General features: G+C 39.9%; 1 protein-coding gene across 34 annotated transcripts in view; it reads right to left on the reverse strand.

The window, feature by feature from the left end:
* Positions 1–25,352, reverse strand: part of tcf7l2 (transcription factor 7 like 2) — an 88,696-nt gene that overhangs the window by 30,372 nt on the left and 32,972 nt on the right. For 20 of the 34 annotated variants that reach the window (XM_053866103.1, XM_053866109.1, XM_053866108.1 and 17 more), the window contains exon 5: positions 22,787–22,846. The exons of the other annotated variants lie outside the window; for them this stretch is intronic. In XM_053866103.1, coding sequence (XP_053722078.1) covers positions 22,787–22,846 — 60 coding nt within the window. The remainder of the gene's footprint in view (positions 1–22,786; positions 22,847–25,352) is intronic. 34 annotated transcript variants of the gene reach the window in all.

Genomic DNA, 25,352 nt, shown 5'->3' on the forward strand with positions numbered 1-25,352 from the left:
CACTGTCTTGAAGCCGACGGCTTGGCCGGTACTACTCAAAACTCCCTCAATGTTAGCTCAGTAGAACATGAAAAGTACAATTACAAAACTATTTGCAATGTAATACAGATGTCCACCTCATTTCAGTCAAACAAATTTCAGAAAATGTAATCAATTAAATAAATAATACAAAAAAAAGATAAATAAATATGAAGAATGCATTATTTTTTAGGTGAATTACATAAAAATATGTTATCATATTTTGGGATATTGATTTCCGTTTTCTTCTTTTTGTTTAGAGTTTAGGTCAGAATTTAAGATAAACGGACAATTAATAAACAGACACTTAGGCAAATAAAAAAGAAATAAAAAGTAATGAATTCCAGTTTCAGTTGGGGCCAGACAAACAATCATTTCTTCAGGCCATTTATGATTATCCGACACCAAACAAAGCATTTCATGAAGGATAACTTTTGGTTGACAGCCTAAACCAGGTCCGACAAAATGTTTACACTGTTAATCAGCACTCAATATCAATAAACTTAGTGACTTTCAAACGTATCAATTGGCTATTTGGACTCTAAATGACTTGATGAAGTGAATCCTGTTGCTGATGACAGACCTCAAAAGTCTGTCACCAGAGTCGGCTGCTTTGATCGGCCACTCAGCTCCAAAGGATCAGCAGAGAGGGCTTCCCAGTGAACCCCCGATCCAACCCTTGTCTCACCCTGAGTCCAGCTCTTTCTCTAGCCCCCTTTTTCCAACACTGCTGATGACCCGTAAAGAAACCATTGCCAGCAAGTTCTGATTGACAACAAAACAACTGACACAAACACGTGAGCGGGAGAGAGAGAGCGAGGGAGAGAGAGCAATATGATGTCAAAAAACATGAATACAGCGGCCATCTAAGCATGCTGGCATTAAAATTCCATAGCGATAAGATGGGGCTTCTTCATGCCAAATACAGCATGTAATAAGGTCGACAATGAGCGAGACAATGCAGGGAGAGAGATAGCAGCACTATTGTGAGCTGAATACATCCCCCTCTTTGCTTAAGGCCACTCTTCCCTCTACATGAAATGGTGCGTGTGTCTGTGTGTGTTGCCAATCACACCTGCCTTCTCTTCACTGCTGGTACCACTGGGTGGAGGTAGCTGTTAATGTTTGCAGCTGTGCTGCATCTCTATTAGACCTAATCCAAAGCAGAAGCTGCAGCAGCACAGCAAAATGTGAGGTAAAAAAAAAAAGAAACAATAACGCGAACATTCGTCCAGCTCCTGCACGTTCTGCCGAATTTTAGAATTATTTTTCCCTCCACTGAGCTGCCAACTAAGCAGGATGGAGGAAAATAAATATCAACAGCTACATTAATCATTGGCGAGACAATGTGTGCAGTTCTCACACGCAGCGTGTGTGTTTCTGTGTGTCGGGCTAAGCTGTGTATGTTTAATTAAGAGGACTAAAGCAGATGACAAATGTGAGATAGTTAAACATTTAATGTGCGCTCATCTCCCCCTCATTTATTTTGCTCAGCGCCTCAGAGTGGGTGGTGTTCAAGTGTGATGTGCAGGAAGAATGATGGAAAAATTTGAAGCCTAAGAAGTATATGCCGTTGCACACACACACACACACACACACATTTAATTTTGGTGACGCCTCAAACAGAATGATCAATGAAAACTGATGCACAGCTTCTCGCGGCACTGACGGACAGAATGTATACCTATGTATGGGTGAACATTTACAATGCATATCACATGACTACACACAAAGAGTTTCTGCGCGTGTCAAAAAATGCCTCTTGGTTTTTCTAAAATGTAATATTTATATTTAGTTGAATAATCAAAAATGTTACACGTGTGACTTGTAAAATGTGTGTGTGTGTGTGTGTGTGCGCAGCTAGTAAAAATCGTACATTTCCAAAACAATGTTACAATTGCTAAAAAATGCATAGATGCAGCACACACTTAAAAAAACACGAGCATCAAAACCTCCACACGCATGCATGCTTCTACATACACACACACACACACACACGTTTGCCCAACCAAGCCCCCACACACACACACACACACACACACACACACACGATATGAGGTTTAAATACCGTTGATGATAGTTCAAGCAATTCAAGATATAAAATACTACATTATATAAAACTATGCTTTGCATTCTTGACACATGCATGTTACTGAATGCCCACACAAATTCAAGGACACATGAACTTGACGCATGAAAAATTATGTTGATAAGTGATGAGGGACACTAAAAATGTGCTTAAATACAAAAGTAAGTGTTAATGTCACTTGCATATAAATATATCATTGTTCTTTGTAGCCATTAAATATGTAGCTCTCCAAATGGCCTTGTTTTTTGTCCATTTCACCTGACATGTATTTCACTTTTTCCAAGCAGGTTGAACCCTAATGTGTGTGTCCACGTATGCGTATCTATGCGTGTCAATGCGTGCGTTTCTGATGGACGTTGCCTTCAGTCAATGTCAAATCCCAACTCCGATAGCTTCGCATAAAAATATAGAAAGGAAGACAGCCTGCGGCACATACATCTCTTTACTCAACCTACTTCCAATATAGCAGACAAACTTCTCACTACCAATGTGACAGTGTTCACTTTAAAAGCAGTGGCCTTATATATTTATGCGCATCTATGTCTAACATGGACAGATTGTCCCAAGAAAGGTACAGCTGGGTGGAATATGCTGAAGTGTAAAAAAATGCAAAAAGAATGAGAAAAAGAAGAGTAAGAGGAGGTAGGGGATTTAAAAAAAGAAAAAGAAGAAAAAAAACGTGTGCCATGAGCATATATAAAAGAAGCCTTCACCAATTAGTGAGGAGAAACGAGAGAGGGTGCTGCTGCCGCGTCGGCACTCAAAGAGCCAGGCCTCGCGGCAAAGCTGTCATGTCGGCAGGATTGATCAACAGGCCTGCAATTTCTAATGGCATGTTGTCATGAAGCTGCAGCCACAGGGAGCCACCTGCCGTGTTTCTCGCTCTGCTTTGCCAGTAGGTGTGTATGTGCATGCATGTGTGAGAGACCGAGTTGGGTTACTGCACCAAATGTATGGTGCTGTATCTTTTCATTTGGAACCAGCCTGAATGACACTCCTCCCACTTTGCCAACGCATACTGATGGTGGGAGGATTGCGCAGTTTTTTTTTTTTGCTGTGCATAGCGCGTAAATGGAAGGTGTATGATTGGAAAAAGCCAATGAAAGCAAATGGTTTAGGTGATGTGAAATCAGCAAAAAAACGAAGATTGGAACACAAAAAAGCCAGATATTTTCCTATCTTTGCCGCTAGCTATCAATAAAAAGACTGCATGGATTAAATGACTCAAAGTAATAATGCAAAACCCACTTGATTTGGACTTCTCTTCATTCAAAAAGAAAAACCCGTAAATGAGATCCTTTACAAAGTGGAAGGAAAAGGACAATTAAACTCCGCATTTGTGTCACAGTACTTCCACTTCAGCCAGTGCGGTCACACCAACGCTAGAAGTCAAATAAAAGTTACCGAACTTGACAGTTCAAGGTAGCCGCAGCTAGTTGGTCTGCGTGTCACGTACAGTTAACCTTTTTATCGGGCACGCCTGTGGTCTCATCAGTCGATGGGATTCTTTGCCGACGGCGCTGGCTCAGCCGAGGGACACGAACCAATAGAAAAATATTTCATTGTGTTAGCATTTCAAATGGCGGATGGAGGGTGGAGAGGAGGGCATCTGGAGGGGCGGGGGGGAGACGCTCGAAACGATCGTTGCCAGCCGAATTAATTGCCTATTCTGAGAATAATGTCCCTTATCCATCGTTCCTCGGAGGGCTGAACGCCACTAGCACAGGCGACTTTTTTATTCTTTGTTTGGCATCTTCAAAAAGAAGAGCGCTTTGGGGTTCTGGTCATGCAAGGGGGTTTAGCCCAGCTCCCTTTTCGTTTGGAAAAATTAATGAATGACTAATCGGTGCAACAATATAAAGAAACAAACAAGTAAAAAATTCATCACGAAAGTCGATAAATATTAAGGCTTAATTCAATGTGATACTATTAATTTTGAGTAAACTTAAAAGTGCATCTTGCGCTTTAAGCTGGATAAACGGCTCAAGACGGAGAGACCCTGGTGGCTCGTCTTTCTTTTTATTTCAGGGGATTTGGGTTCAGGCTCCCTAACACAGTGGCCAAACAGATTCAGTGACCCAGACGTTCATCGATACATCTTTTTCAGCACATCTTAATCTGATCTTTCTTTTTCATTAAGATCCGTCACTTTTCAAACTCAAAGCAGCGTGAAGAACAATCATCGCTGAAGTGAGGAAAGAGTCAGTAAAAGAGAAAAAGTCACGGCTCTCCATTCCACACAAATTCACAATAGTGGAAACAAGAAATAAATCAAAATAGGGAGAAGTCTAAAAATGTTGTTTAAGGTGGAAGGGGTGATTGGAAAGTCTTCATCTGTCCGTATCGACCTCTGGAGCCTCTTCCAGTCCGGTGTCGATTTCATCCGTCGGCAGATAGACGGACGAATTTGCAGCCGTTCCCATTACACGCCTCTCTGTTCACTTATTGTGAATTCAGTCAACGAAGTCAATCTTATTAACTTCCGCGACGGTTCACACGACATTTTCCTCAATTTTCTTGCCAACATCAAATACATCAATTAGCTGCCCGAAAATGGGAAAGTGCGAATGACAGACTCTGATAACGGCAAGGCATTTGAAGCCGTGGGTAAATCTATTCTCTGGGTCTGAATGTGTTCATTACAATTGGTTTTTCAAAGAGGACCTCCAAATAGCAATACAAATTAAATTTATCTCCCAGAAATGTACAGAAATTGTTTTTAGCCCTCTTTGTCATTTCTTTTCCTTTTTTTAATCCCATGTCTATCTCTGTGCCTCAGCGCCATACCGCTATGACACAATGTGCATGTGGGCTTTTTCTCATTACAACAGATCACAACTCAAACAGAAGCAGAAACCTGGCCTGCTAACCACTAGTGAAACCTCAAAAAAGATCTTGGATGTTTCCACGGTAAAATAATGATGCCAGCACAGACTTAATACACAAAATTGTAAATATCTAGATAAGCAACAAGATAATTTCATACATCAATGTCTCAGATCTGTCTCAGTGACGAAAACAAAACCCACCTCCATTGTAAAACCAAAAATCCTAAATGAATAAATAAATGAAAAAAAAAATTATAGAAATCAACAAGAAACGTAGTCAAAATAAGAAGCAATGAATAGCAATTTCAGAGGAACAAGTGAATGGAAATGTGGAGGGAAAAGTAGCTACTAATCGAAACAATTCACAAGTAAAAAAAGGTTCTTCTTTTTTAATGACAAACAAAAGAAAAAATCTAAATAATGTTGTTAATATTAATATATAGTAATATTAATTTGTATTGAATTATAGAATTATATTATATAATATATTATTATACTATATAATTTTCCTTCAGGGACTGGGATTTCATACACACACGCGTCTGTTTTTCTATCCTTGTAGGGACATTCTGAGGCCCTCTCATTGAGATAATGCTTTCCCCAGCCTCTCACCCAAAACCTAGCGATCCCAAAACAAATGGCTCACCTTAACCAGGACTCTGAACCAAACTTAAACCCAATTATAACGACACAGTTATTTTGAAGTCTTGAATATGGTGCCCACCAGGATAGTGCTTTGTCGAGAATAGGTCCCCAAGTAGTTTAAACAAGCACACACACAGACACACACACAAACACACACACACGTATATATATATATGTTAATCTATATATATATATATATATATATATATATATATATATATATATATATATATATATATATATAAATAGATTAACAATACAACCATTTAAAATGCATATTTTTGTGTGTAGCACTCAACATCCAAACACAATTGTATTGATCATTATTTGCTCTTTGCCATGACATTCTCATCAAAACGTGAAACAAAAGCCATCGCATTAACAGTGCTCTCCCTTCTGGCAAAGATGTAATTCAATAAAAGCCGTAACCTTTAAGTAAAAGGCTATTTCTGGCCCAGATCCAAACCATTGTCCAGTGGCTTTCTTATGCTTGAGTTACATCTCAGAGGGGGTGAAAAAAAAGCAACTTTCGTGGCAAAGATACAAGGGTTGGGGATCGCGTTCCTGTCTGCCATTGATTTCTGATCTTTTGACATTATTTAGTAGCTTTTTATTTTCTCGCTCCTTCGTTATTCCATGTCACAAAAGACAGAGATGTCCAAACAAACGACGTCGGCCGTATCTACTATCTGTCAGGAGAGCAGGCCTCTTCCCGGCATTTAAGCAGTCCGATGCTCGGATGCAGTGCCCAGAATCAGTAGGATGAAAATATCACCCTTTATAATGGAAGCCAGTCAGATACTTTCAAGCTATAAGGAAACATGCGGCGTGAAAAAGCTGTAACCAATACACTCCTGGAGCATCAGCGTGACCCCTAGTACAACAATCAAAATACACTATTCCATTATCTGACTTACTACTTGCCCCCACGAATGGAGCTGAAAGGACAGTGCACATCTTCAGACACTGCACAGGATGAACGTCAAACACACGAGCATGATCAGTTCCATTAAGCAGAGGTTTGATCGTCATCTCCCTAGTGCGCTTTCAGTGGTCTGCTCCAGATTAGGTCCCTGAGAAAATGGCCAAATGATGTGTTTATCTCTTTGTAATTATGCTGAGGTTTGATGACAGAGATCGGTTGTTTGCAAGCGACTTAACAAGTGCACAATGGGAGGCGTACCAACACACACAGATGCGTGCTCTCCAATAATCCATTCGAAACTATGAAACAAAAATAAACGGAACAGAGAAATGTAATTAAAGCAGAACATGACTAAGCATCTGACTGCATTTAATGCGCTTTGTTGACACAAATGGACTTTCAATATGGTTGAAAAACAGTGACAATGTAAATTGTGGGTATGCCATCAAATTTATGATTCGTGAAAATTCATTGAACAGGTATATAAAAACTTAATTAAATTACTGAATTAAAATGACTTAATGGTCCATTTTTTCACATCATGTACACAGAATGTGTCATTGATTACAAATTTATTGTCAATCCATGTGATCGGTATCGGTGGTGATCTGAACTCTGGCTGATCGGTATCATGATCGTCAGCAAAAATCCTGATTGGAGCATCCATACTAATGATGTCTACTATCTAATTATGCACTCCAGTTTGTTTGGTCATGTTGTAAACAACAGCTTGACCTGCGAAGAATTGCTCCTAATCCTTGAGTAAAATATCAGAATAAAGTCTAGTCTAAGTCTAAGTCTCTCAGTCTAAAGAAAATATTAGTTTTGGTTCAATCTCTATCACCTTTTCTTCACCAGTGTTTTTGCCGGCGACTTCAGATTTCAAACCCTTTCGTCTCTACCTTGCAATTACTTTTAAGAGTTTTGGATGGACCCATTTGCACTTTCATGTCCACTATAAGTGGATGAGTCAATGCTTCTGGCCATGAAGGGAGAGCTTTTTTTAATGAGCTGAGGTTTAGGTTAATTAGTTGGTTAAGATCTTTCGTTCACTTGGCCTCACATGAAATTAAATCTGTTTCCTCATATCTTACATTTAATAACAAACACTTGGGATTTGGGTTCAGGCTCCCTAACACAGTGGCACACAAGCACCCTAATTTCTGAGTTTCGAAAGAGAGGGAAGAGGGGTTGGAATGTTCACGCTTGGGATTATTAATTGCTACTCAATACTTCATACAAAAAATTGCCAGTGGAATAATTATAGAGTCAAAAAGCAGTTTCAGTAAAAACGCTAGAACATAAAAAGGAGATCACAACAATAATAATGCTCAAAAGGCAAATTGAGCACAATGAGACATAAGACTGAAATCAACAATAACTATGTCTACATCAGTCATGCCAACTTCACATCCATCTACAGAATCTATGAACCTCTTACTTCTCAATACAAACCTCAAAAATATTCACTGGCAATCAACAAAAAATGTCTGCAGTGTTTTACGCAAAACAGAAAATGTAGGTCTTTTTCAGAATAAATGTGTGTTTATACCACATATACTACATGTTTTTAACAATATACAATACATCATACTTGCACACACCCTCACACTCATGTATACATTCAGATATGTCCGTAAGATCAAGACGAACTGAACTGCAAGCTGACCTCGTTAAACAAGTGACACTGACGCTCCACAAATTGCTTGTTTTGTTTTCATTAAACTAACAATTGTGGCTGTGGCCATTGGCTGATAACTCTGTTGATTCAGTGTGAGGCCTATGCATACACACATGCACAAACAAACAAGCACGCACACATGCACACAACTGAGGCATTCACTTCCCATTAGGAACTACATGAAGCAAAACGGCTCAGACTAAAAGACAACCCAGCTGTAAATGTGTTAAGTTTAGTGTCTGAGAGAGGTGAGTGTAGGGGGTGGGTTCAATGGTCTTTACACTGTAATTACGGGTTGTCGCCACAAAGCAGAGACCAGCGCACTTAGCACTAATTCAATCCATCTTCATTTCCAGGAGCAACGCCCCAGCTATTGATTGATAGTTATCATTAGAGAGTGACAATGCACTGAAACCACTGAGGCGCTAAAGAGTGTGTGCATGTGTGTGAGTCCGTACATCTCTTAAGTCAAGAATTCAGCAGGATGTGTCCCCTCAGATTCACATCACGGGACAGTAGGATTATATTTAGATTACTACAAAGTTGATTAAGAAGCGAGTGGACAGGGACACTAATTAAGAATGATGTATGTATGCACACGCAAAAGTGTCCGCAGACACACAGGGGTGCACACCCTGCGTACAGAATTCCAGGGTAGGACATACATGCGTGTTCACATACACATCCAAATTGTTGTTATACTGACCGGACACAGAGACAGGCAATCTACCACTCACCAGCCGTTTATAGCCAGCAGCTCAAAATACTGAGGCGTGCACGTAAGCACGCAAGCACGCACACACTCCCCCTGCTTTTCACTTACATACACACACAAGTCTAGGCACCGTCTGCAGCCAAACCTGAAACCACAGGCTGTTATTGAGGAAAGACTCCTCTATACTTTTAGTCTATATATTCAGTCATGACCGGCCTGTATGTCTTAATTATGTGCGCCAGTTCTTTTCCAAAAGGACATGGCAGCAGATTGGTCGGCAAAACAGCTGTGGAGCAGCAGGACCCTGACTGAGTCTTAATGCGGTCACAAGCTCAGAGACTGCATCATTACTTAAGTTTAGCCGAGGACAGAAACCAACATGGCCATTCCATTCAAGAAGGCCTTTTTTTTTTTTAAAAACGTCGAACACTCACATAAGTAATACAGACCATCAGAAATTCCTCTATCCAGATGGTGATTCAGATTAGTCCTAAAATTGAATCTTTTGTGCCTTGTCATCCATATCTATGCATAACCTTTCAAGTTATTTTGAACAACTACAGACAGACAAACCAACAACATTGAAAACGTAACCTCCTAGGTGGAGGTAATGAAAGGACTTTTAAAAAACAATGAGATGACTTCCACTTTGTTTACCTATTATGTTAAATATCACGGTCAGAGCAGTTTAGTGAGAACAAAACAAACTTGCATGAGAAAATGCTTCCCGGGTTTATATCAAGACAGAAATCAGTTGATAGTGTTCATAGCAGTTGCTCTAGTAGGTGTGTCCTAATCTAATTATTCATTATTATTTTGCCTCTCATGATGTTGCCAAAGGAATATCAACGGTATTGTTGCATCAACAACATATTCATATTCTTAAAATTCACACACTGGCACGGACACGAGCAAGCAAAAAACAACCTGAGCCGAGCTGTTTAAAAGACTCAATTGCATCTGTGTCTCCCCTTCAATCATGTTTAGTGACCCAGAAATGGCCCACATGGCGAGTGTCTGCCTTGTATTCACTGACGGATCATTTTTTGGCGGCACCGTTCGACAGCCAGCAGGGGGGGCTGCAGAGATATATTTTTTTATAATGCAAATTAGGACTTGTAATGCAGCAATCTACTTAAAAGCAGCAATAAAGCCTTTATCTAGTAGGCACAGGATTCAAACCAGCAGGAGGAGGTTCATTGTCATATGACACTGCCTGCTGGAATTCTGACGATTCTCTGACTTGCACGCTCATGTTCTGCTGCTTTGCTCTATAAAACGAATGTTACATCCCCTCAATGTCCCATTCACCTGCAATTACATTTAACACTCACTTGCACATATTTCTGCGATGCGTGTTTATGAAGGCTTGTCTCATAGGACTGAGAGCAGCGACCAGCATGCAGAAGCAGACCGGCTGGCCTACCAGCAGACCCTGTAGTTTGTTTAGCAACACTCCTTTTGACGACGCCCGAAGGGTGCAATTAAGCCCAATTAGAGCCTGTCGGTTTTATTAAGAGGCACAGACTGGCCAGGCTCCGGGGCAGTGTGGGGAAGAGGAGGAGGGAGGAAGAGTAGAGGGGGAGAATTTGCTGCACCAAGGAGCTCTAGCCTCAGCAATGTTCAGAGGGACCTAATGTAAATGCATTCAAAACTTAAATTAAGTTGAACAGACACATGACCCAACTACTTAATAGCTGGGTTCAAAGGGTGACCCATCTGAATTAGGGGCAAAAGGGAAAAAAATGCACATATTGACATGCAATGTATCAATAAGTCCATATCCACCGTTAATTGGCGAGGCATTCCTCTCCACCCACCATGCCTCCTCCGCTGATATTGAGCTCAAGCCCAACAACTGTAAATGAAATTAATACAGGTACAGATTTATGGGCATTATGATGTCATCACAATTGACAAAAACCTTCAACTTCATTGAACTCCAGTGCTTACACAGAGACTATATGACTGAATGCTAACCGGAGCTAACGTTAAGCACTTCTTTTAGTTAAACCTCATCTTAAACTGTTTTTTTTTAAATCAACATTACTCAGTTCACTGAACCGACAAACACATAGTTACTTTGAACCCTTTATAACTTAAAAAATATAATCAACATAGGTTCTGTGCAGTTTGGCTGTGACAAAGTAATAAACCAAGTAACGCTCTGTCCGAGACTCCAGCCGACGACAGGACATCAAACCCTGGAGTGCGCGCTCCAGCCTCGGAGGTGTTGAGAGTGAGCACCTCCCCTGTGACACTCTACCACGGTCCAGTACGGAGACAGGAAAGGTTTTACACCTCAATATGAAGAAAAAACAGTAAGTAAATGTAGCTAACAGGACACGTCTGCATACAGAGGCTGCGTTATACACAATAACAAAGCGTGACGTGGGTCAGCTGATCGGTCCACGCACGCTATGTTTTTTTCCGGCTTATTTCTGGAGCGTTCGAGTTCTGGATTTTCGTTCGAAATCTGAGGTAAAAAAATCTAGAAATGTTTGTTGTCCGAGACGTTTGAAAACCAAGGCACCACTGAACATACGTCATAAAATTGTAAAAGTACTAGTTAAGTAAAATTGAGGCACTATAGATGTAACACACAAACATCCAAAAACAACTGAAACTATATTCAGAATTATTGAGAGGTCTGTGTTTGTGTTTTGCGGGGTTTAGCAAGCAGTAACTAGGGTTGCTTCTTCTTCTATTATTCATTATTATGATAATCACTACGGAAATATTTTATTAATAATAGTATTATTTATTTAATTACTTTAATCATGTTGATTATATCCAGAGTGCAATGAGCTTGATCGGATAGAAGAGGGTCATGGAGCCCCTATGGTGCAATCAGACTGGAAACGTGAAGCGGAGGGAATGTATGAATTGTGTTATATGAACTACAAGTTTCCTGTTCATGGAGCTGGTCACATGACGTGATATTGCCTTGTTATTCTCAAGGGAAATCAATGGGGAAAGAAACAAACAAAAAAACACCCCTAAACCAAGCAAACAACCAGAACAACACCAAAAGCAAATTACTGAAGTTACCAGAACTTAACGTTTTGCAGATACACACTACATAATTACTGAATGTACAAATAAACAGAAACAAAATACATATAATTTTATGATGAGGATTACTATTGAGCAGCGGTTATCATTACAATACCAGCAAGTGGCATGCTGTAGGACATACAGACTGTTTAGTCTATCTACATTTATTTTAGAATCATTCCATTTTTTTCTGTCACAAATCACAGATGCTATCCAATGACGGTTTTCAATGGATAACAACTCAGGAAAAAATGGGTTAATCTGAAAGCAATTTGAGTAATTACAATACTATACTACAATATGTGGATGGCCCATAAACACTCAAGTAGGCACTCAACATCCATGTACACATCAGGTCAAAGGCCAATAAACAAAGATGAAATGAGTACAAATTTAACCCAACTGGTTCATTTGAAAACAAAAATGAACCATTCTATAAATAGTATCAAGCAAGAGTGAATGCAGGCATGTGTGGATGCAGATGTCACAAAGCACTTTGTAGAGCGGGTTAAGAGGTGGCGGCTGTGTAGTTGTGTGTGTCTGCCCTCATATATTAGTGGTGTATTGAATAGGGCAAAACAGCTGTCTCGGAACAAAAAATGCTGCATCTCTTTCATCAGAAAAAAGAAAGAAAAGAAAAAAGGCAAATGAATGTATCATTTTCGCTCCATACAATTCCTTTTCAGTCGACCCCAAAACGGAGATGTTTACAGATAGCTATCATTTCTCCTCTTTTTCACATTTGAGCTTGGACACGTTTCAAAAGAGCTGGCCTTTTCATCTGCATTCTCGCAGTGAGGAAATTTGCTCCTTAATAGCTTTCAAAACAGGAAGCTCAAACAATAAATAAAGGAGAAGTGAGAAGAAAGCTTTGCTCCCCAGTCGCCTCTTCAATCGACGCATCCTTTGCTAAGCTGCATGCGGCACTGCACCCGTGCCAAGGTGCCAACTGTGCCAGTCACACTGACCTCCATCTGCAGGCAACTTGATATCATCTATCCAACCGCTGCATGCACCAAATGAATGGGCATGCTCAGTCACACTAATGTCTGAATGCCACAGAAGGCTCAGTCTTGGAATTGTGTTTCATCTTTGTGTGCTATTGTGAACTTTGTTCACAGCTGCTGGGGAAAAAAAATCCCTATATCACTACTCTGAATACTAAATCACTTGCATGGGTGGAATGCGCACAGGAATCTATTACCATCTAAAAGCAAATTACTTCACTGTCAGGCATTTAATATGTCTTTATCAATAACCCTCAAAGGTGCTAGGTAAAACTACTACGGACCAGTCTCAAATTACTACTTACCGTGGTCCCTTGCCAAGTACTAGGCTTGCTATTTTAATAGTATATGTAGGTGTCTGTTTACTCATGTTGTATTCATAAATCCGCCTCCTGCAGGGCATCTGTGTCCACCAAGTGCCCTTGAACATGCCATGAGTAGTCTTCCCGCGCCTCAACAAAAAAGAGACCTGAAAGACAGCTACACACGCTTCAGCACAGTTGGATAAAACAAACCTTAACCACACAATTCAACCTCAGCAAAGAACTTGCTTTTGGTTCAAAAGGATGTTCAGATGGGTGTTTTTTTCTTATTCTTGTCTTTTCTCTCCTGGGGTAGAACAAATGCATCATTTTTCTTATATATATATTTTCTCCTCCCCCCATTGTGCCATTTCCGTTCATGGGAGTTTTGCCTCCCACTGATTTCCACCAAGCCAGAGTTCTACCAGGCACTCTCGCCTGGTGTCATCGCCTTCGCTTTTAGCTTAGTTTTCCCTTGTGTGTCACATCTCAACAAATGGCCTATAAACGAAGGCTGTGCTTCGGGAGGAAAGAGTGGTACATGAGCTCAGCGTTTAAGCAATTGATTTCTTTTGATGATTGAAAAAAAAGAGAAAATGCTATCATATGGATCAAGCCTATTTGATCACCAATTTGATCTTTTTTTTATTGAAGCCAATATTATGCATAGAGGGCCAGAAATCTCTCTCCCCGAAAATAGAGGGCAGAGATTCCTTTTTTTATTTCAATTCCCTCTGTCTTGTTCTTTTAGACACTGGTCAAAATGTGTGACTATAGGTGAGAGTAGGGATTTAGTACGACCGGTGCGAGAAATGATATCCATAGAAACTATAAACAGAAAAAGAGTCATGGCATTCTCACTGCAAACCAACCTCAGGCCTAATTCCAGGGTGAATCAAGTCCGGGCAAGGACAGTCATTGCTTTTTCTTTTATGACAATCTTCAGTTCGAAATTTTGTCGAGCTGCTTATCTTTTATCCTGGTTGTCGTGGGATACTATATAAAAAAATATGTTGTAAGACAACAACAAAAAAAAAGCACTTTAGTGTTCCTAGGAGTGAAAAAAAGAGTGGAAAGAGCAGTAAAAAAATCCAACAACCAAGACAGTTGATGACACGCCAATACATGTCGAACACCCTCGTCAAGATGAGACTCCAGACGAGACAGAATAAAGAATTGGTGAGAAAAGCTGGTAAAGCCTCTCTCGGTTCTCTTCGACCCTATGTGATGTGAAATGGTGTCCACTGGGGGCTACAATTAGCCCGTCAAACTCATTCAAGCCAGGAATTCACACAACACCTCTCCGATTCCCTTTTCTGCTTCTGCAAAAGACGGCAATGCTCTAAAGAGACAGCAGACTTGTAAGACAAGGGGGGTAGTCTTTGATGTGCACCCATCTGCCTAGACCCCTTTTGCTCATATCAACGGTGCTGAGAAGATACAATTAAAATTGTAGGGAGGGAGACGGGCATACAGGGATTCACCTAAACTAATCAGGTCATTCAGCATTTGCATTTTTAAGAGAACTATATTAACCATGACATTTGTGGCTAAGGCTGGGCCATTACCCAAACGTTAACCGATTTAGAGCTTCTAACCAACACTAAACTGCTGTTTGTTACTTCAGTTCCTCCCTGTGGTAATTCCCTCTCTACAAGAGTGTCCTGAGTTTCCTCAAGGCCCCCTTGATTACGCATCTCTAAGGTGTCACTGACACGTTCAGAAACACGCTCAACACAGCGGCAAAAAAAAACAACTTTAACATTGTAGGCAAACATTTATTTTTATACCCGAATCAACGTATACCAAAGATGCATTGCAAGACAGTTAGCCAAGCTATGCTAAGACAGAGTTTCTCATTATCACGCCTGTGAGGTTGCAGACACTGGATTAATACTCATATAATCATGCTCGGGGCTTGTTCATAGGATGGTAGGGGAATGTGCCCTTTCCTTGCCCCCTGACTGGCTAGAATGGCTCTCCTCTGAAAGGCTTTTCCCAATTGGCTGGGCGAAAAACTCATCTTACGTTCATGGCAGGCTGAACTAAGGCAAGTAGCTGAACAGTGGCACATGTATTAAAACAAGCTGTGCATTTATCCACAAAACAATTGAGTTTGAGAGTGGTTAGGGTTTAGGTTAGGGGGTAGGAGTCATTCTAGCCAATCAGAGGCGAGGATGATAGGACCTTCCCCTAACAGCCCATGATTCGCATATTCGCATTCTGGGGTGTAGATTAGAACTGTGGTAGAATTAGTATGTTGGTTATTAAATCAGGATCAGGTCACTATATGATGCAGGCTCTCAATCACTGAAGCAATTTAGCACCAACGTTTTACTGACATAAGGTGTTCTTGCACATAAACAGCCTTGTGTAGGTATATAGAATAAATAATATTCTTTAACACTTTTTGCCATAATCACCCGGCCCAAGTTGTGCCCAAATATAGCACCTCACACCTTGTGTATTGATGCTTAAGAAAATCATAATGACTCATGGCGGTGGTTTTCTAAGCAAGTCGTTAGTCCTGGATGGAATAGTCCTTAATGGAGTGGCAGCAGTTAATACAGTTTCTGTTTGTTCTATCACTTGGCAGCCATTAAAATTATTACTAGGGCTATAACAATTCATTTTGTAGCTCGATTAATATCCCTACAATCCCACTAGGTCAATCTGTGATCCGCAGGTTGGCCTTCTGAACAGCATATATTGATCTAAAAGTTTTCAGAAGTAACAATCGATACAAGGAAGTGATGCAGAGTATTCCATCATGGCAGACTTTATATAAATGTGTTTTCTGCACCTCTATAGTGATAAAAGTGTCACTCAATTGAGCAGACCTGACTCAGACATCACGTCATGACGTCATCGCTGCGCTCCTCCACTGCAGCTGTAAACACGGATGACGGAGTGGAAGCAGCGGAGTAAGAAACAATCAAGTCATCATTGTGGTCCAGTGTTTGGAAACATTTTGGCTTGTGTGTGTTTTCATGAGTATTGTCGAAGTTAACTTGTAATTGGTGCTGATGGCAGTTTCTCTCCCAAATAAAATGTGAAACAGTTTGTTTGTGTCCAAAATTCATTAATATTGTATTCCCTAACGAGAAACAGACATTTCACATGCACACGTCTAGTATCGAGGTCATTATTTAACGGTTACACAGGTAGCACAATTGTTGGATTCAAGGCTATTGTATGACTTCAAGAGATCATATCGAATCATATCCCTCTAAAATGAACCAATAACATCCATGCAATGATTCAGCAATGAATCCCCCAAATTGTTATAACCCAATTGTTACAAGCATTTCACTTATTTTCGACCGAGAAGTTGCTTTGTGAAAAATAAGCTGTAAAATTCTACTTGTACAAAAATAACTTCTAAAATCAAATAATGGTTAATAGAGATGAATTTTGTGGCTGTTGCCACATGAATACTTTCTGATGCAGGAGTCTCCTGGGCAGGTCATTTACTTTACTGACAGTTTTGTTCATCTTCTTTTATATATTTATAAGGAACAGTTGTATCAGCTGTGTATCAGTTTTCTAAAATTTTACACCTTTAAGAAATCATCCATTCAAACGAAATATATATGAAGGCCTGCCTCTTGATTAAATAATAATAATAGAACCACTTAAATTGTGATCCCTATTTTTGCCATTTTGCTTGCATTCGGCAAGCGCAGTGCACCATGCAGCGAGCTGAGCTGTGGCGCTGTCATGATAATCCTCCAATGAAATAATAATCCTTCAATTAAAAAGCTCAGAGTTAGATTTGCAAACAATTGTTTAAAGTTTGGAACTTATCAGGAGTTTCCTATCTGGAGTCATCATCGTCAGACATCCCATCAATCCCAGGCATTGAAAAACGGCGAATTTCAATTATATTCAGAGAAATTATCGGGCGGAATACATACATACATATATACATAATTATTATCCCCTAATCAATAAAACACAAAAATATATGACTTTTTCCTTCACCCCAAATCTGCAATGTGAAATTTTTGACACACGTATATCCCACCACCTGTCAATTTTGTATCATGCAATCTGTTTAAGAGTTGAAAACGCCACTCAACGTTGCTAGTTAGGCATTTGTGATGCTTGACTAGGGCAGTACACAATAAGAATGTTGGCCAGAAAGCAAGTTAATTACAAACAAAGCAATAGGGGAGTCATTCTTCATTCAAAACATGGTATCATTTCTCGTCCAGTTCTGTTATCTGGAAAAAGAGATTTGATTTGGAAAAAAAAAATACAAGAAAGAAAAAGGAAGAATTGCCAGTTAGACCTACGCAAGCTATTGATGCTGCCTGTTGATTTAGGTATGCCTCGCTTCACACCCATCAACCCAGACCCGGCCTCACCAGCCCCTCACTTGTCTGCCATTCCAACAGAAGATGGAGATAGTGCCAAAAGTTCCAATTAAAATATCAATTTGAGATGTCAACCCAGGGGGACAAAAGACATTCACAGAAAAAAAGCTTTTTTTTTGGTTTTGTTTTTTTTCCCAGACAGCATAGGAGAAAAGCACAACGAAAAGCTGCCAAAATTCTGTGGACAAGCCACATTCTTCAGTTTTTCAGTCAAAAGAGAGTATTATGTGTGTTTTTCTGTGTGGTGTGTGTAAGGAAGGCAAACAGCGTGTGCATGCATGGGAGTGGGAACGTCTTGTTATGGAGGAACAGAGCATGTTGCAGATAAGAGGCCGACGGTGTTCAAAGAAAAAGGCAGGATGATAAAGTGTGCGGATTCGACATCATCGCCTACTGTCCCTTAATGAGCCTGGAGAAGTCTGGTGTCCACAAAATCTACTCCTGTCTAGCTCCAATCACACTGCCAGGCTTTTTATTTAAATCTTGCATAAAACTGTCACACAGTCAGTCTGGCCATGCTGTTTATCCTACTCTGGGAGGATGTTAACAAGACAAATGAATGAATAAATACACAAATAATGCATTTAGGTAGTGTTAATAATGTATGAAATGGAAGCTGCTTTTTGACAGTAACACTGCACAAAGAATTTCTCCGAACGCGGTGACAGGCTAGTTTATTTTTTCCCAGCATGCAATTTCTTGTAGCATTCACAACAATAGCTGAGCACTGCTGAGCTTCTGGAGCCAATCTTGCTGATTAAAATGGTGCTGTGACACATTCATTTAGACTTTTCTTTGGTTAAGAAGGCTGTCGAGATGGATGCACATCCCACTTCATCCCAAACAAACAGAAGGATGTTCGTGAGTGATCAGAAGTTTCTGATTCACCTCATAATACTCTCCACCTGATGTCTTGTCATCAGGCCATCAATTATCAGGCCATTTAATTAGAGAAGACATGACTTGCACAGAAAAAAAACAGTGAAGGTACATAAGTGTAGCAGCAACATTCGTAAGACAAAATGTCGACTTTTTGGATTACTTGAGAGAACTGCAGAACAAGAGTAAGAATAGCACAGGATGGGAAATTACTTTTTATATATATATATATATATACTTTTCTCGGCCGAAAATCAGGGCCTTAGACAGGCTACACAGCCTTGGAAGATGAAGCGTAAAAAAATAACAACGTGCACATCAAAACCTGCGCAAATCCGAGGGGAGTTCAGATAGGTCTTCATCGAATCTGCCGAGAGGAACAAAACCAAATAAATTGGGGAGGTTATACTTGTTCAAGCTGGCCCGATAAACCAGAAAATACTTTTCACAAAACATGGGGAAGGTGACAGAGGACAATGCTAAATAACACTTGCAAACTCCTACGGAAAGCCCCCCCCCCTGTTTTAAATGGGCACGGATGGAAAACTGAATACTAGGCAGCTCAAGTGCTTTGAGGAATCACTCAGCATTGCTAAACACAAACATGTCCAAAGTCTAGATATGTCTGTGATGGATAATGTACCTATAAAAGCTGGTTATCCTTTGGGGAATTTGGCAAGGCTTCCATTTCTCATCATTGCATCTAAACCCAGACTTTCTATAAATTTGTTTTCCACAATGGCACTCTATATGTATATGTAATATATATTCTCTGATGGAATGTACTAAATATGAAACTTTGCATACTGACTCAGACTTGATGACACAATCTAAACATGGAGAAAAAAACAACATAAGGACGAATGCACCGGATGTGCCAAATTTAGCCGCCTTTCGGTGATGAAGAGTGACCAGGTGGATCAGTGCCTAGTTGATATGTGCTAACACTGCGATGCCAGCACCGTTTCCTGTGGAGCACTTACATGCCGACAATGAAAGTTACCAATCTGGGCCCCGGATTCAGGTGGTGAATTGTGTAAACGAAAAATGCATCTGACACAAAACACAGACGGATTTAGTCGTGTCCATCTCTGTGAAAATGGCACCTGACCATCCAGACACTTCTCAATCTCAACGCAGCAGCATGCATTATAAACCTTGATCCATGAACCTTTGGTGTCCATTAGAGGGCTAACCTAACTGCAACATGAAAAATAGAGACAATAGCATTGCTATTTTTTAAATCAACATGTGCCTTTGATATATTACAAAGTCATGTAACAATAACATTTGGAATAATTTCAGGCCGTTAAAATTAAACTTGTCACAGTTGACAGAAAAAATACACGACACAACACAGAAACTCCTCAGTCCAATTGGGAAGAGTAACAGATAGAAGCAATAAAGTGTTTAAAGTCTTTCCTGGCTTAATATGTTTTTTTGATTTTTACATGTACTACATTTGGAAAGTTGTCGCAGTGACTTACCAAAAAAAAAAAAGAGATGGAGATAGTCCTGTCAGAAAAAGAAATGGGAAGCTTAAACGAAACTTATAAATGGAACTCTTCCTTGCTAGGACAGCTCAGTGTTATCTCTACATATCTGTAGGGAAAAAAAACATTCTATTGGGTCTCATTGTAGGTGAGATGAATGCATCATCAACTCGCTATCATTCCAGCACCTTTTTAGAAGTCCTCTGCAGCATATTGTTTTTCAGAGAAACCAGGAGAGCAGATTCTGTCATAACAAATTGACCTCATTACTACAGCATGGAGAAACACCCCACTCTTCCCTGATTTGGGCAATGAACATAACAGAATCCTTGTAATGGCCACTGAGACATTATTTTCTTGTACTGAAATTGTTCTTAACTCATCACAATCTATTGTATCAAGAGTATGGCAAAACCATGTCATCAGCAAACACCATTTAGAGAGGAATCAGGTCTATTTGGTGTTTGTTATTCATCAAGCAGTGCAGATCAGATAGACATGATACACAACAAAACATCAACCATCGAAGACTGTATGCGTGTTCTGAATGGGGAACAAATATTGGTACAATTCTTGTCAATGTTGTTTTTTTTTTGTTTTTTTTTTGTACCTCTGTGTCGGATATACCAATTAAATATACAGAAATGATGACGGTACAGATTGGTTAACTTGCAATTAGTGGCTTCCAAAAATGTAAAAATATATTATTGGATGCTTTGGTGTATAGACATTATTACATTCTACAAAACTGAATTTTTACTCAAAGAGAAAATGCATAAAAAAAAGTAGGGAATCCATCTCATCATATTAAAGTTTGCTTTGTTTTGATCATGCCTAAATTCAGGATAGCAGCTAAATACTCTCATCCAGGCCCCTCTACTTAGTCACTTCTCTACCTCTCCCTCCTTTGCACTCGGCCAGTGCTAATTGGTAAATCAGTTGAAGCATGCCAGTGCCAACAATGAGACACCTGGAGAACTGTTAAAACGGGTTTCTCACTGAAATCAGTCTCCTCTGTTAATACAGTGACTGAGAGCTGCTTGGCCTGTTGTCTGGCTCAGCTGCAGAGAGGAATCAGGACAGAATGTTTTCCAAAAATTCTACAGGACAAACAGAGAATTTCCCGATCATTTCTAACATTAATGATAGACAATGTTATTTTCCTACGATAGGCTCCTCGTCATGCAAGCCAGTGAGTCATGGTAATAATCTATGGGTCAACAAGTTCAAGTTGTGTGCAAACAGAGCACTGTTCTGACCTCACATGACCCAACTCTAGTCTCCCTTCCCTGAGATAGTCATGGTACACATTACACACAAAGATACAACCAATATTGTGGTGTAGACAAGTCTGTTTGGAAGACACACACAGTAAGACAGACAGCCACACCCAGATATGATCTTAACAAACCTTGTCAAACAAGTTCTAGGAGAAGCACTGAAGGAAAAGGAGCACAGCAGCAGTATTACAAAGGTCAAGGAATGTTTTTCTCCCTGAAAGTCGGGGTCACAAACAAATCCATTGTCACAACCCATCCTTCTGGCTTTACACTATTTCAAAGGCGAAATAGCTTTAATACACGTGATCTGATATCTGACAGAAATCTGTTTCGAATGATGACATGAATTATTTACCCACAGATCTGATATTCGTCTTGAATCGCCATTATGAAAGCGGATACGTATGAAGTCAGGATATTTATGGCAAAGCAGAAAGTCACAGCTTCCACTGTCCTACAAATGACGTAGAACAAATTCTTTTGTGTTTGGATTTTGTGTTATAAAAGAAGCAACAATGCATCGTCTCTTCCTTTCATCATGTCAAATTCTGCTGTTGCAGGGACAACAACAGCACGTGACTGACTATTTTGGTCACTACTTTAATATTGTTAATGTCAATAATGTGAATACTAATGTATTTATCAACTTATTACGATTAAAGCATTACAAGACAGGTTCAGTTTTGATCAGATTTAGATAAAAGACCATCTTTAAATCGCAATTTGAGACATCTTGGTACGCATTAATACAGGTACTTTCATGGATACAGATATGTGAGATGAGAATGTGGGAAAAATGCATTGAAGCAACCATGTGTCTAGAGGGCCAGGAAGACTCAATACTAGGTGTTATTTGCAGACAACAAAGGCCTTTGAGAAGTGTGTAAAATCAACAACCAATTGACTATTCAAACAATCATAAGTGTGCGTGCACATTGTGGTCACAGTGCAGCTAACTCAAACACAGCAGGAAAAAAAAAAAACTTTTGCAGTTGCGATCCTATGCAGTCCCAAATAAGACTGATCAAACCTAACTATCTTTATTTCGTAGACTGCGTCACACAGCTAAGAACAGCTTGATGATCAGTTGTTCTTCAACAAATTGAAGGAATAAATAAAAGACGACAAATAAAAATGTCCCACTGCCATTTGGAAGAGGTTAGAATTTTAGAAGGGCTTTACTAGGAAGAAAAATGTTGTCCGACAGTTACTACGTCTACCAAATTTTAATCAATACCTTCACACTGCGGACTGAAAGGTCAATTCTTCAAAGTGACTTTTTCTCACACCTGAGACGCCTGTATGAAAACCAAGGTAATGGAAGCACAAATGTCAAAAAAAAAATCCCACCAAAACAGCAGCACAAATTACAACACCAGAATTGGACAGTTTCTATTCAGGACACTTGTCAATAATCATTAGTTAATTAGTGTGTGTGATCAACTGTAAAATCCATCATAATATTGTTGGAATTCAAAGGTCTCTCACCAAATGAAATTGGTTAAGGCTCAGATCTGACTGTCCAGGGATTTCCCAGCAGAAGGGCCCCTGCAAGGCAAAGATGGATGTTCCCATGTCACACACTTGTATCAGCTGGCCATAATGATCTTTTTCTCACACGCACATGCACGCACACGCACACGCACACACATATATACATGTGCGTAGTTACATTTCTGCCTGAAATTCTCAAACTAACTCAATGAACTACTTTCTGCTGATTGACCTGGCCATAAGTGTTTTCTAAAATAACACAATACTGCACTTGGTTGTATTAGTGAGCATCTAATACAACTATAACATGAATGTTTGCAGGATATGAACGTGATAGACTGATACACATTTAGATACGAACTACAGTGATATGCAGAGTATACAACTGTAAGATATACAAATTATTTTAAAAATGCCATAGAATTAAGGATGCTCCGATACCGATCAGCCAGAGCGCCGTTCACCAATGAACACCGATACCGATCACATGGATTGATAATGAATTTGTAGTCATAATGATTAGACCTCCTGAGTACATGATGTGAAAACATGAACCATTACATCATCTTAATTCAGACACGTTTTAATGTATGTCTTCAAGAAGGCAAAAAGTAGAAAAAAAAAACCTTGCACAATGCAGCAACTATTATGTCAAAAGGTCAATTGGAAGCATTTAATTTGATGTGAGACAGCGCAGTATGGGGAATGTCTTTAGACTTTGCTTTGTCTGTGAAATATTTACATCCTTGCCGCTTGTAGCGGGACTCCGAGATAGAGGGCACTGCATTTATGAAAGTTGCACTCCAAACACTTTCAGAAGTTTCAGATTCAGGTAGCTAACTAACTTCGCACCCAACTCCAAAACTGATTGATCCAGTCATTCATGTCGCCGCATAAACGGCACCTGAGAAAGGCTGGTCATCGAGCTCTGTGAAATGAATGATTTTTTTGGGGGGCAATTCCGAATGTCACGCTCGGACCGACGGGTGTTGCTAAACGTCAGCAGCCAGTTGTCTCACTTTCATGCGCCCAGAAAACTCTCCATGGTCCGTCAAGTGTTGGCGCTTTAAATGGCGTGTTTAATTTGAAGGCGCTTCCCTGCATAGCATTGCTCCATGCATGTGCAGCAGGATGCAAACTTAACATGACAGATTGTAAGAACTTTCACAGGAGACATGCTGCTGCCCAGTCGGGGATTCATGGAAGCGCCAACTGTCACACGTGATGGGTTGTTGTGATCGGCAATGACAGGTTTCATTCACCGATCATGGTGAAATCATCCAATCGCGATCGGTGACCGACCAATCGGAGCATCCCTACATAGAATATTATGGATTAGCACCAACTTCATGTTTGGACACTGAAAGAATAACAAAATGGGGAGGAAAAATAAGAAAATGAAGGAAAAGATGTCTAAACACTCTTGAGGCAGGGAGTATACAGATGGGAACTACATTAGGTTTGATAAAACTCATTCATTAAGTATTTGATCTGACCTTGACCCTTCAAGGCTCCAGTGCAGCTCTGTGGTAAAATGTCATACAGTGCACATTTATGAACACAAATATCCTTAAAAATGTGTTTTTCATTTTCCACATGTCACACATTTGCTGGATAATCTTATAGTATGTTGACCAGGGTTACAAATGCCACAGAATGCAAAGATGCAGCAGAACAACGCCTCTTCATCTATTCATATATTAAAAAAAACACGAAAAGCTTGCATTTATCCACGCTGCTAATGCATATTGTTTAATCAGTAGATGGTCTTTCTTCGATGGGGATGATTGTGATTTTTAAACGCTTTTCCATTAGCGGAAAACCATTATGGATGTTTACTTGAAAAGGTTGTACAAAGTACATACAAGGAGCAGGAGGTTGGCATTCTTGCTGGCAAAGCAAACACTAGAGTGAACTGTCTGTGGGATCCTGCTGCCATCCAGACTGCTGAACACACAATGACTGAGGTGCTCTCATTCTCATTGTCACTGCTCTAGGGCCTGACACCATGTCTCGGCACCGTCACATTTAGGCCCAAGCTGATGATGTAAGCATCACCCCTTGAACAAACGCCTTGTCTAAAGGAGACATGAGGGGGTGGGTAAGAAGAAAAGCCTTTCCCAGCATTGGTCCTATCTGCTTGACAGTCGGCAGGAGCACATTAAAATTGTTCTCAAGTCAAACTCTCTTCATAGTTGAGTAATAAACAGATGGCTGGTCAAAAAGAATGACGGCTTTGTGCATTAGTAGTGTAGTGATTTTGCATATGACAGTAGGGCACTATGAAATCTGTTTTATTTTTTGTTTTTTCTTTTTGCAGGAACCATGTTATTTATATTACTTATTTCAGAACCAAATGCAGCTTTTTTATTATTGACAACTGAAATTTTACAAATTTAATCCAAATTAACTTAATTTCATGAGGTAAGAATTCAAACAATACATCACATGGTCCATTAATTAACAATTAGTTATTCATTTATTTATCCAGCACAGTCTCAGTTTGAGTGTGAACAATTGTTCTTATGCACTAATCCACGAACAAGAGGGAGCGCTGCAC

Source organism: Synchiropus splendidus, chromosome 5 (assembly GCF_027744825.2).
Source record: "Synchiropus splendidus isolate RoL2022-P1 chromosome 5, RoL_Sspl_1.0, whole genome shotgun sequence".
Classification (NCBI taxonomy): Eukaryota; Metazoa; Chordata; class Actinopteri; order Syngnathiformes; family Callionymidae; genus Synchiropus; species Synchiropus splendidus.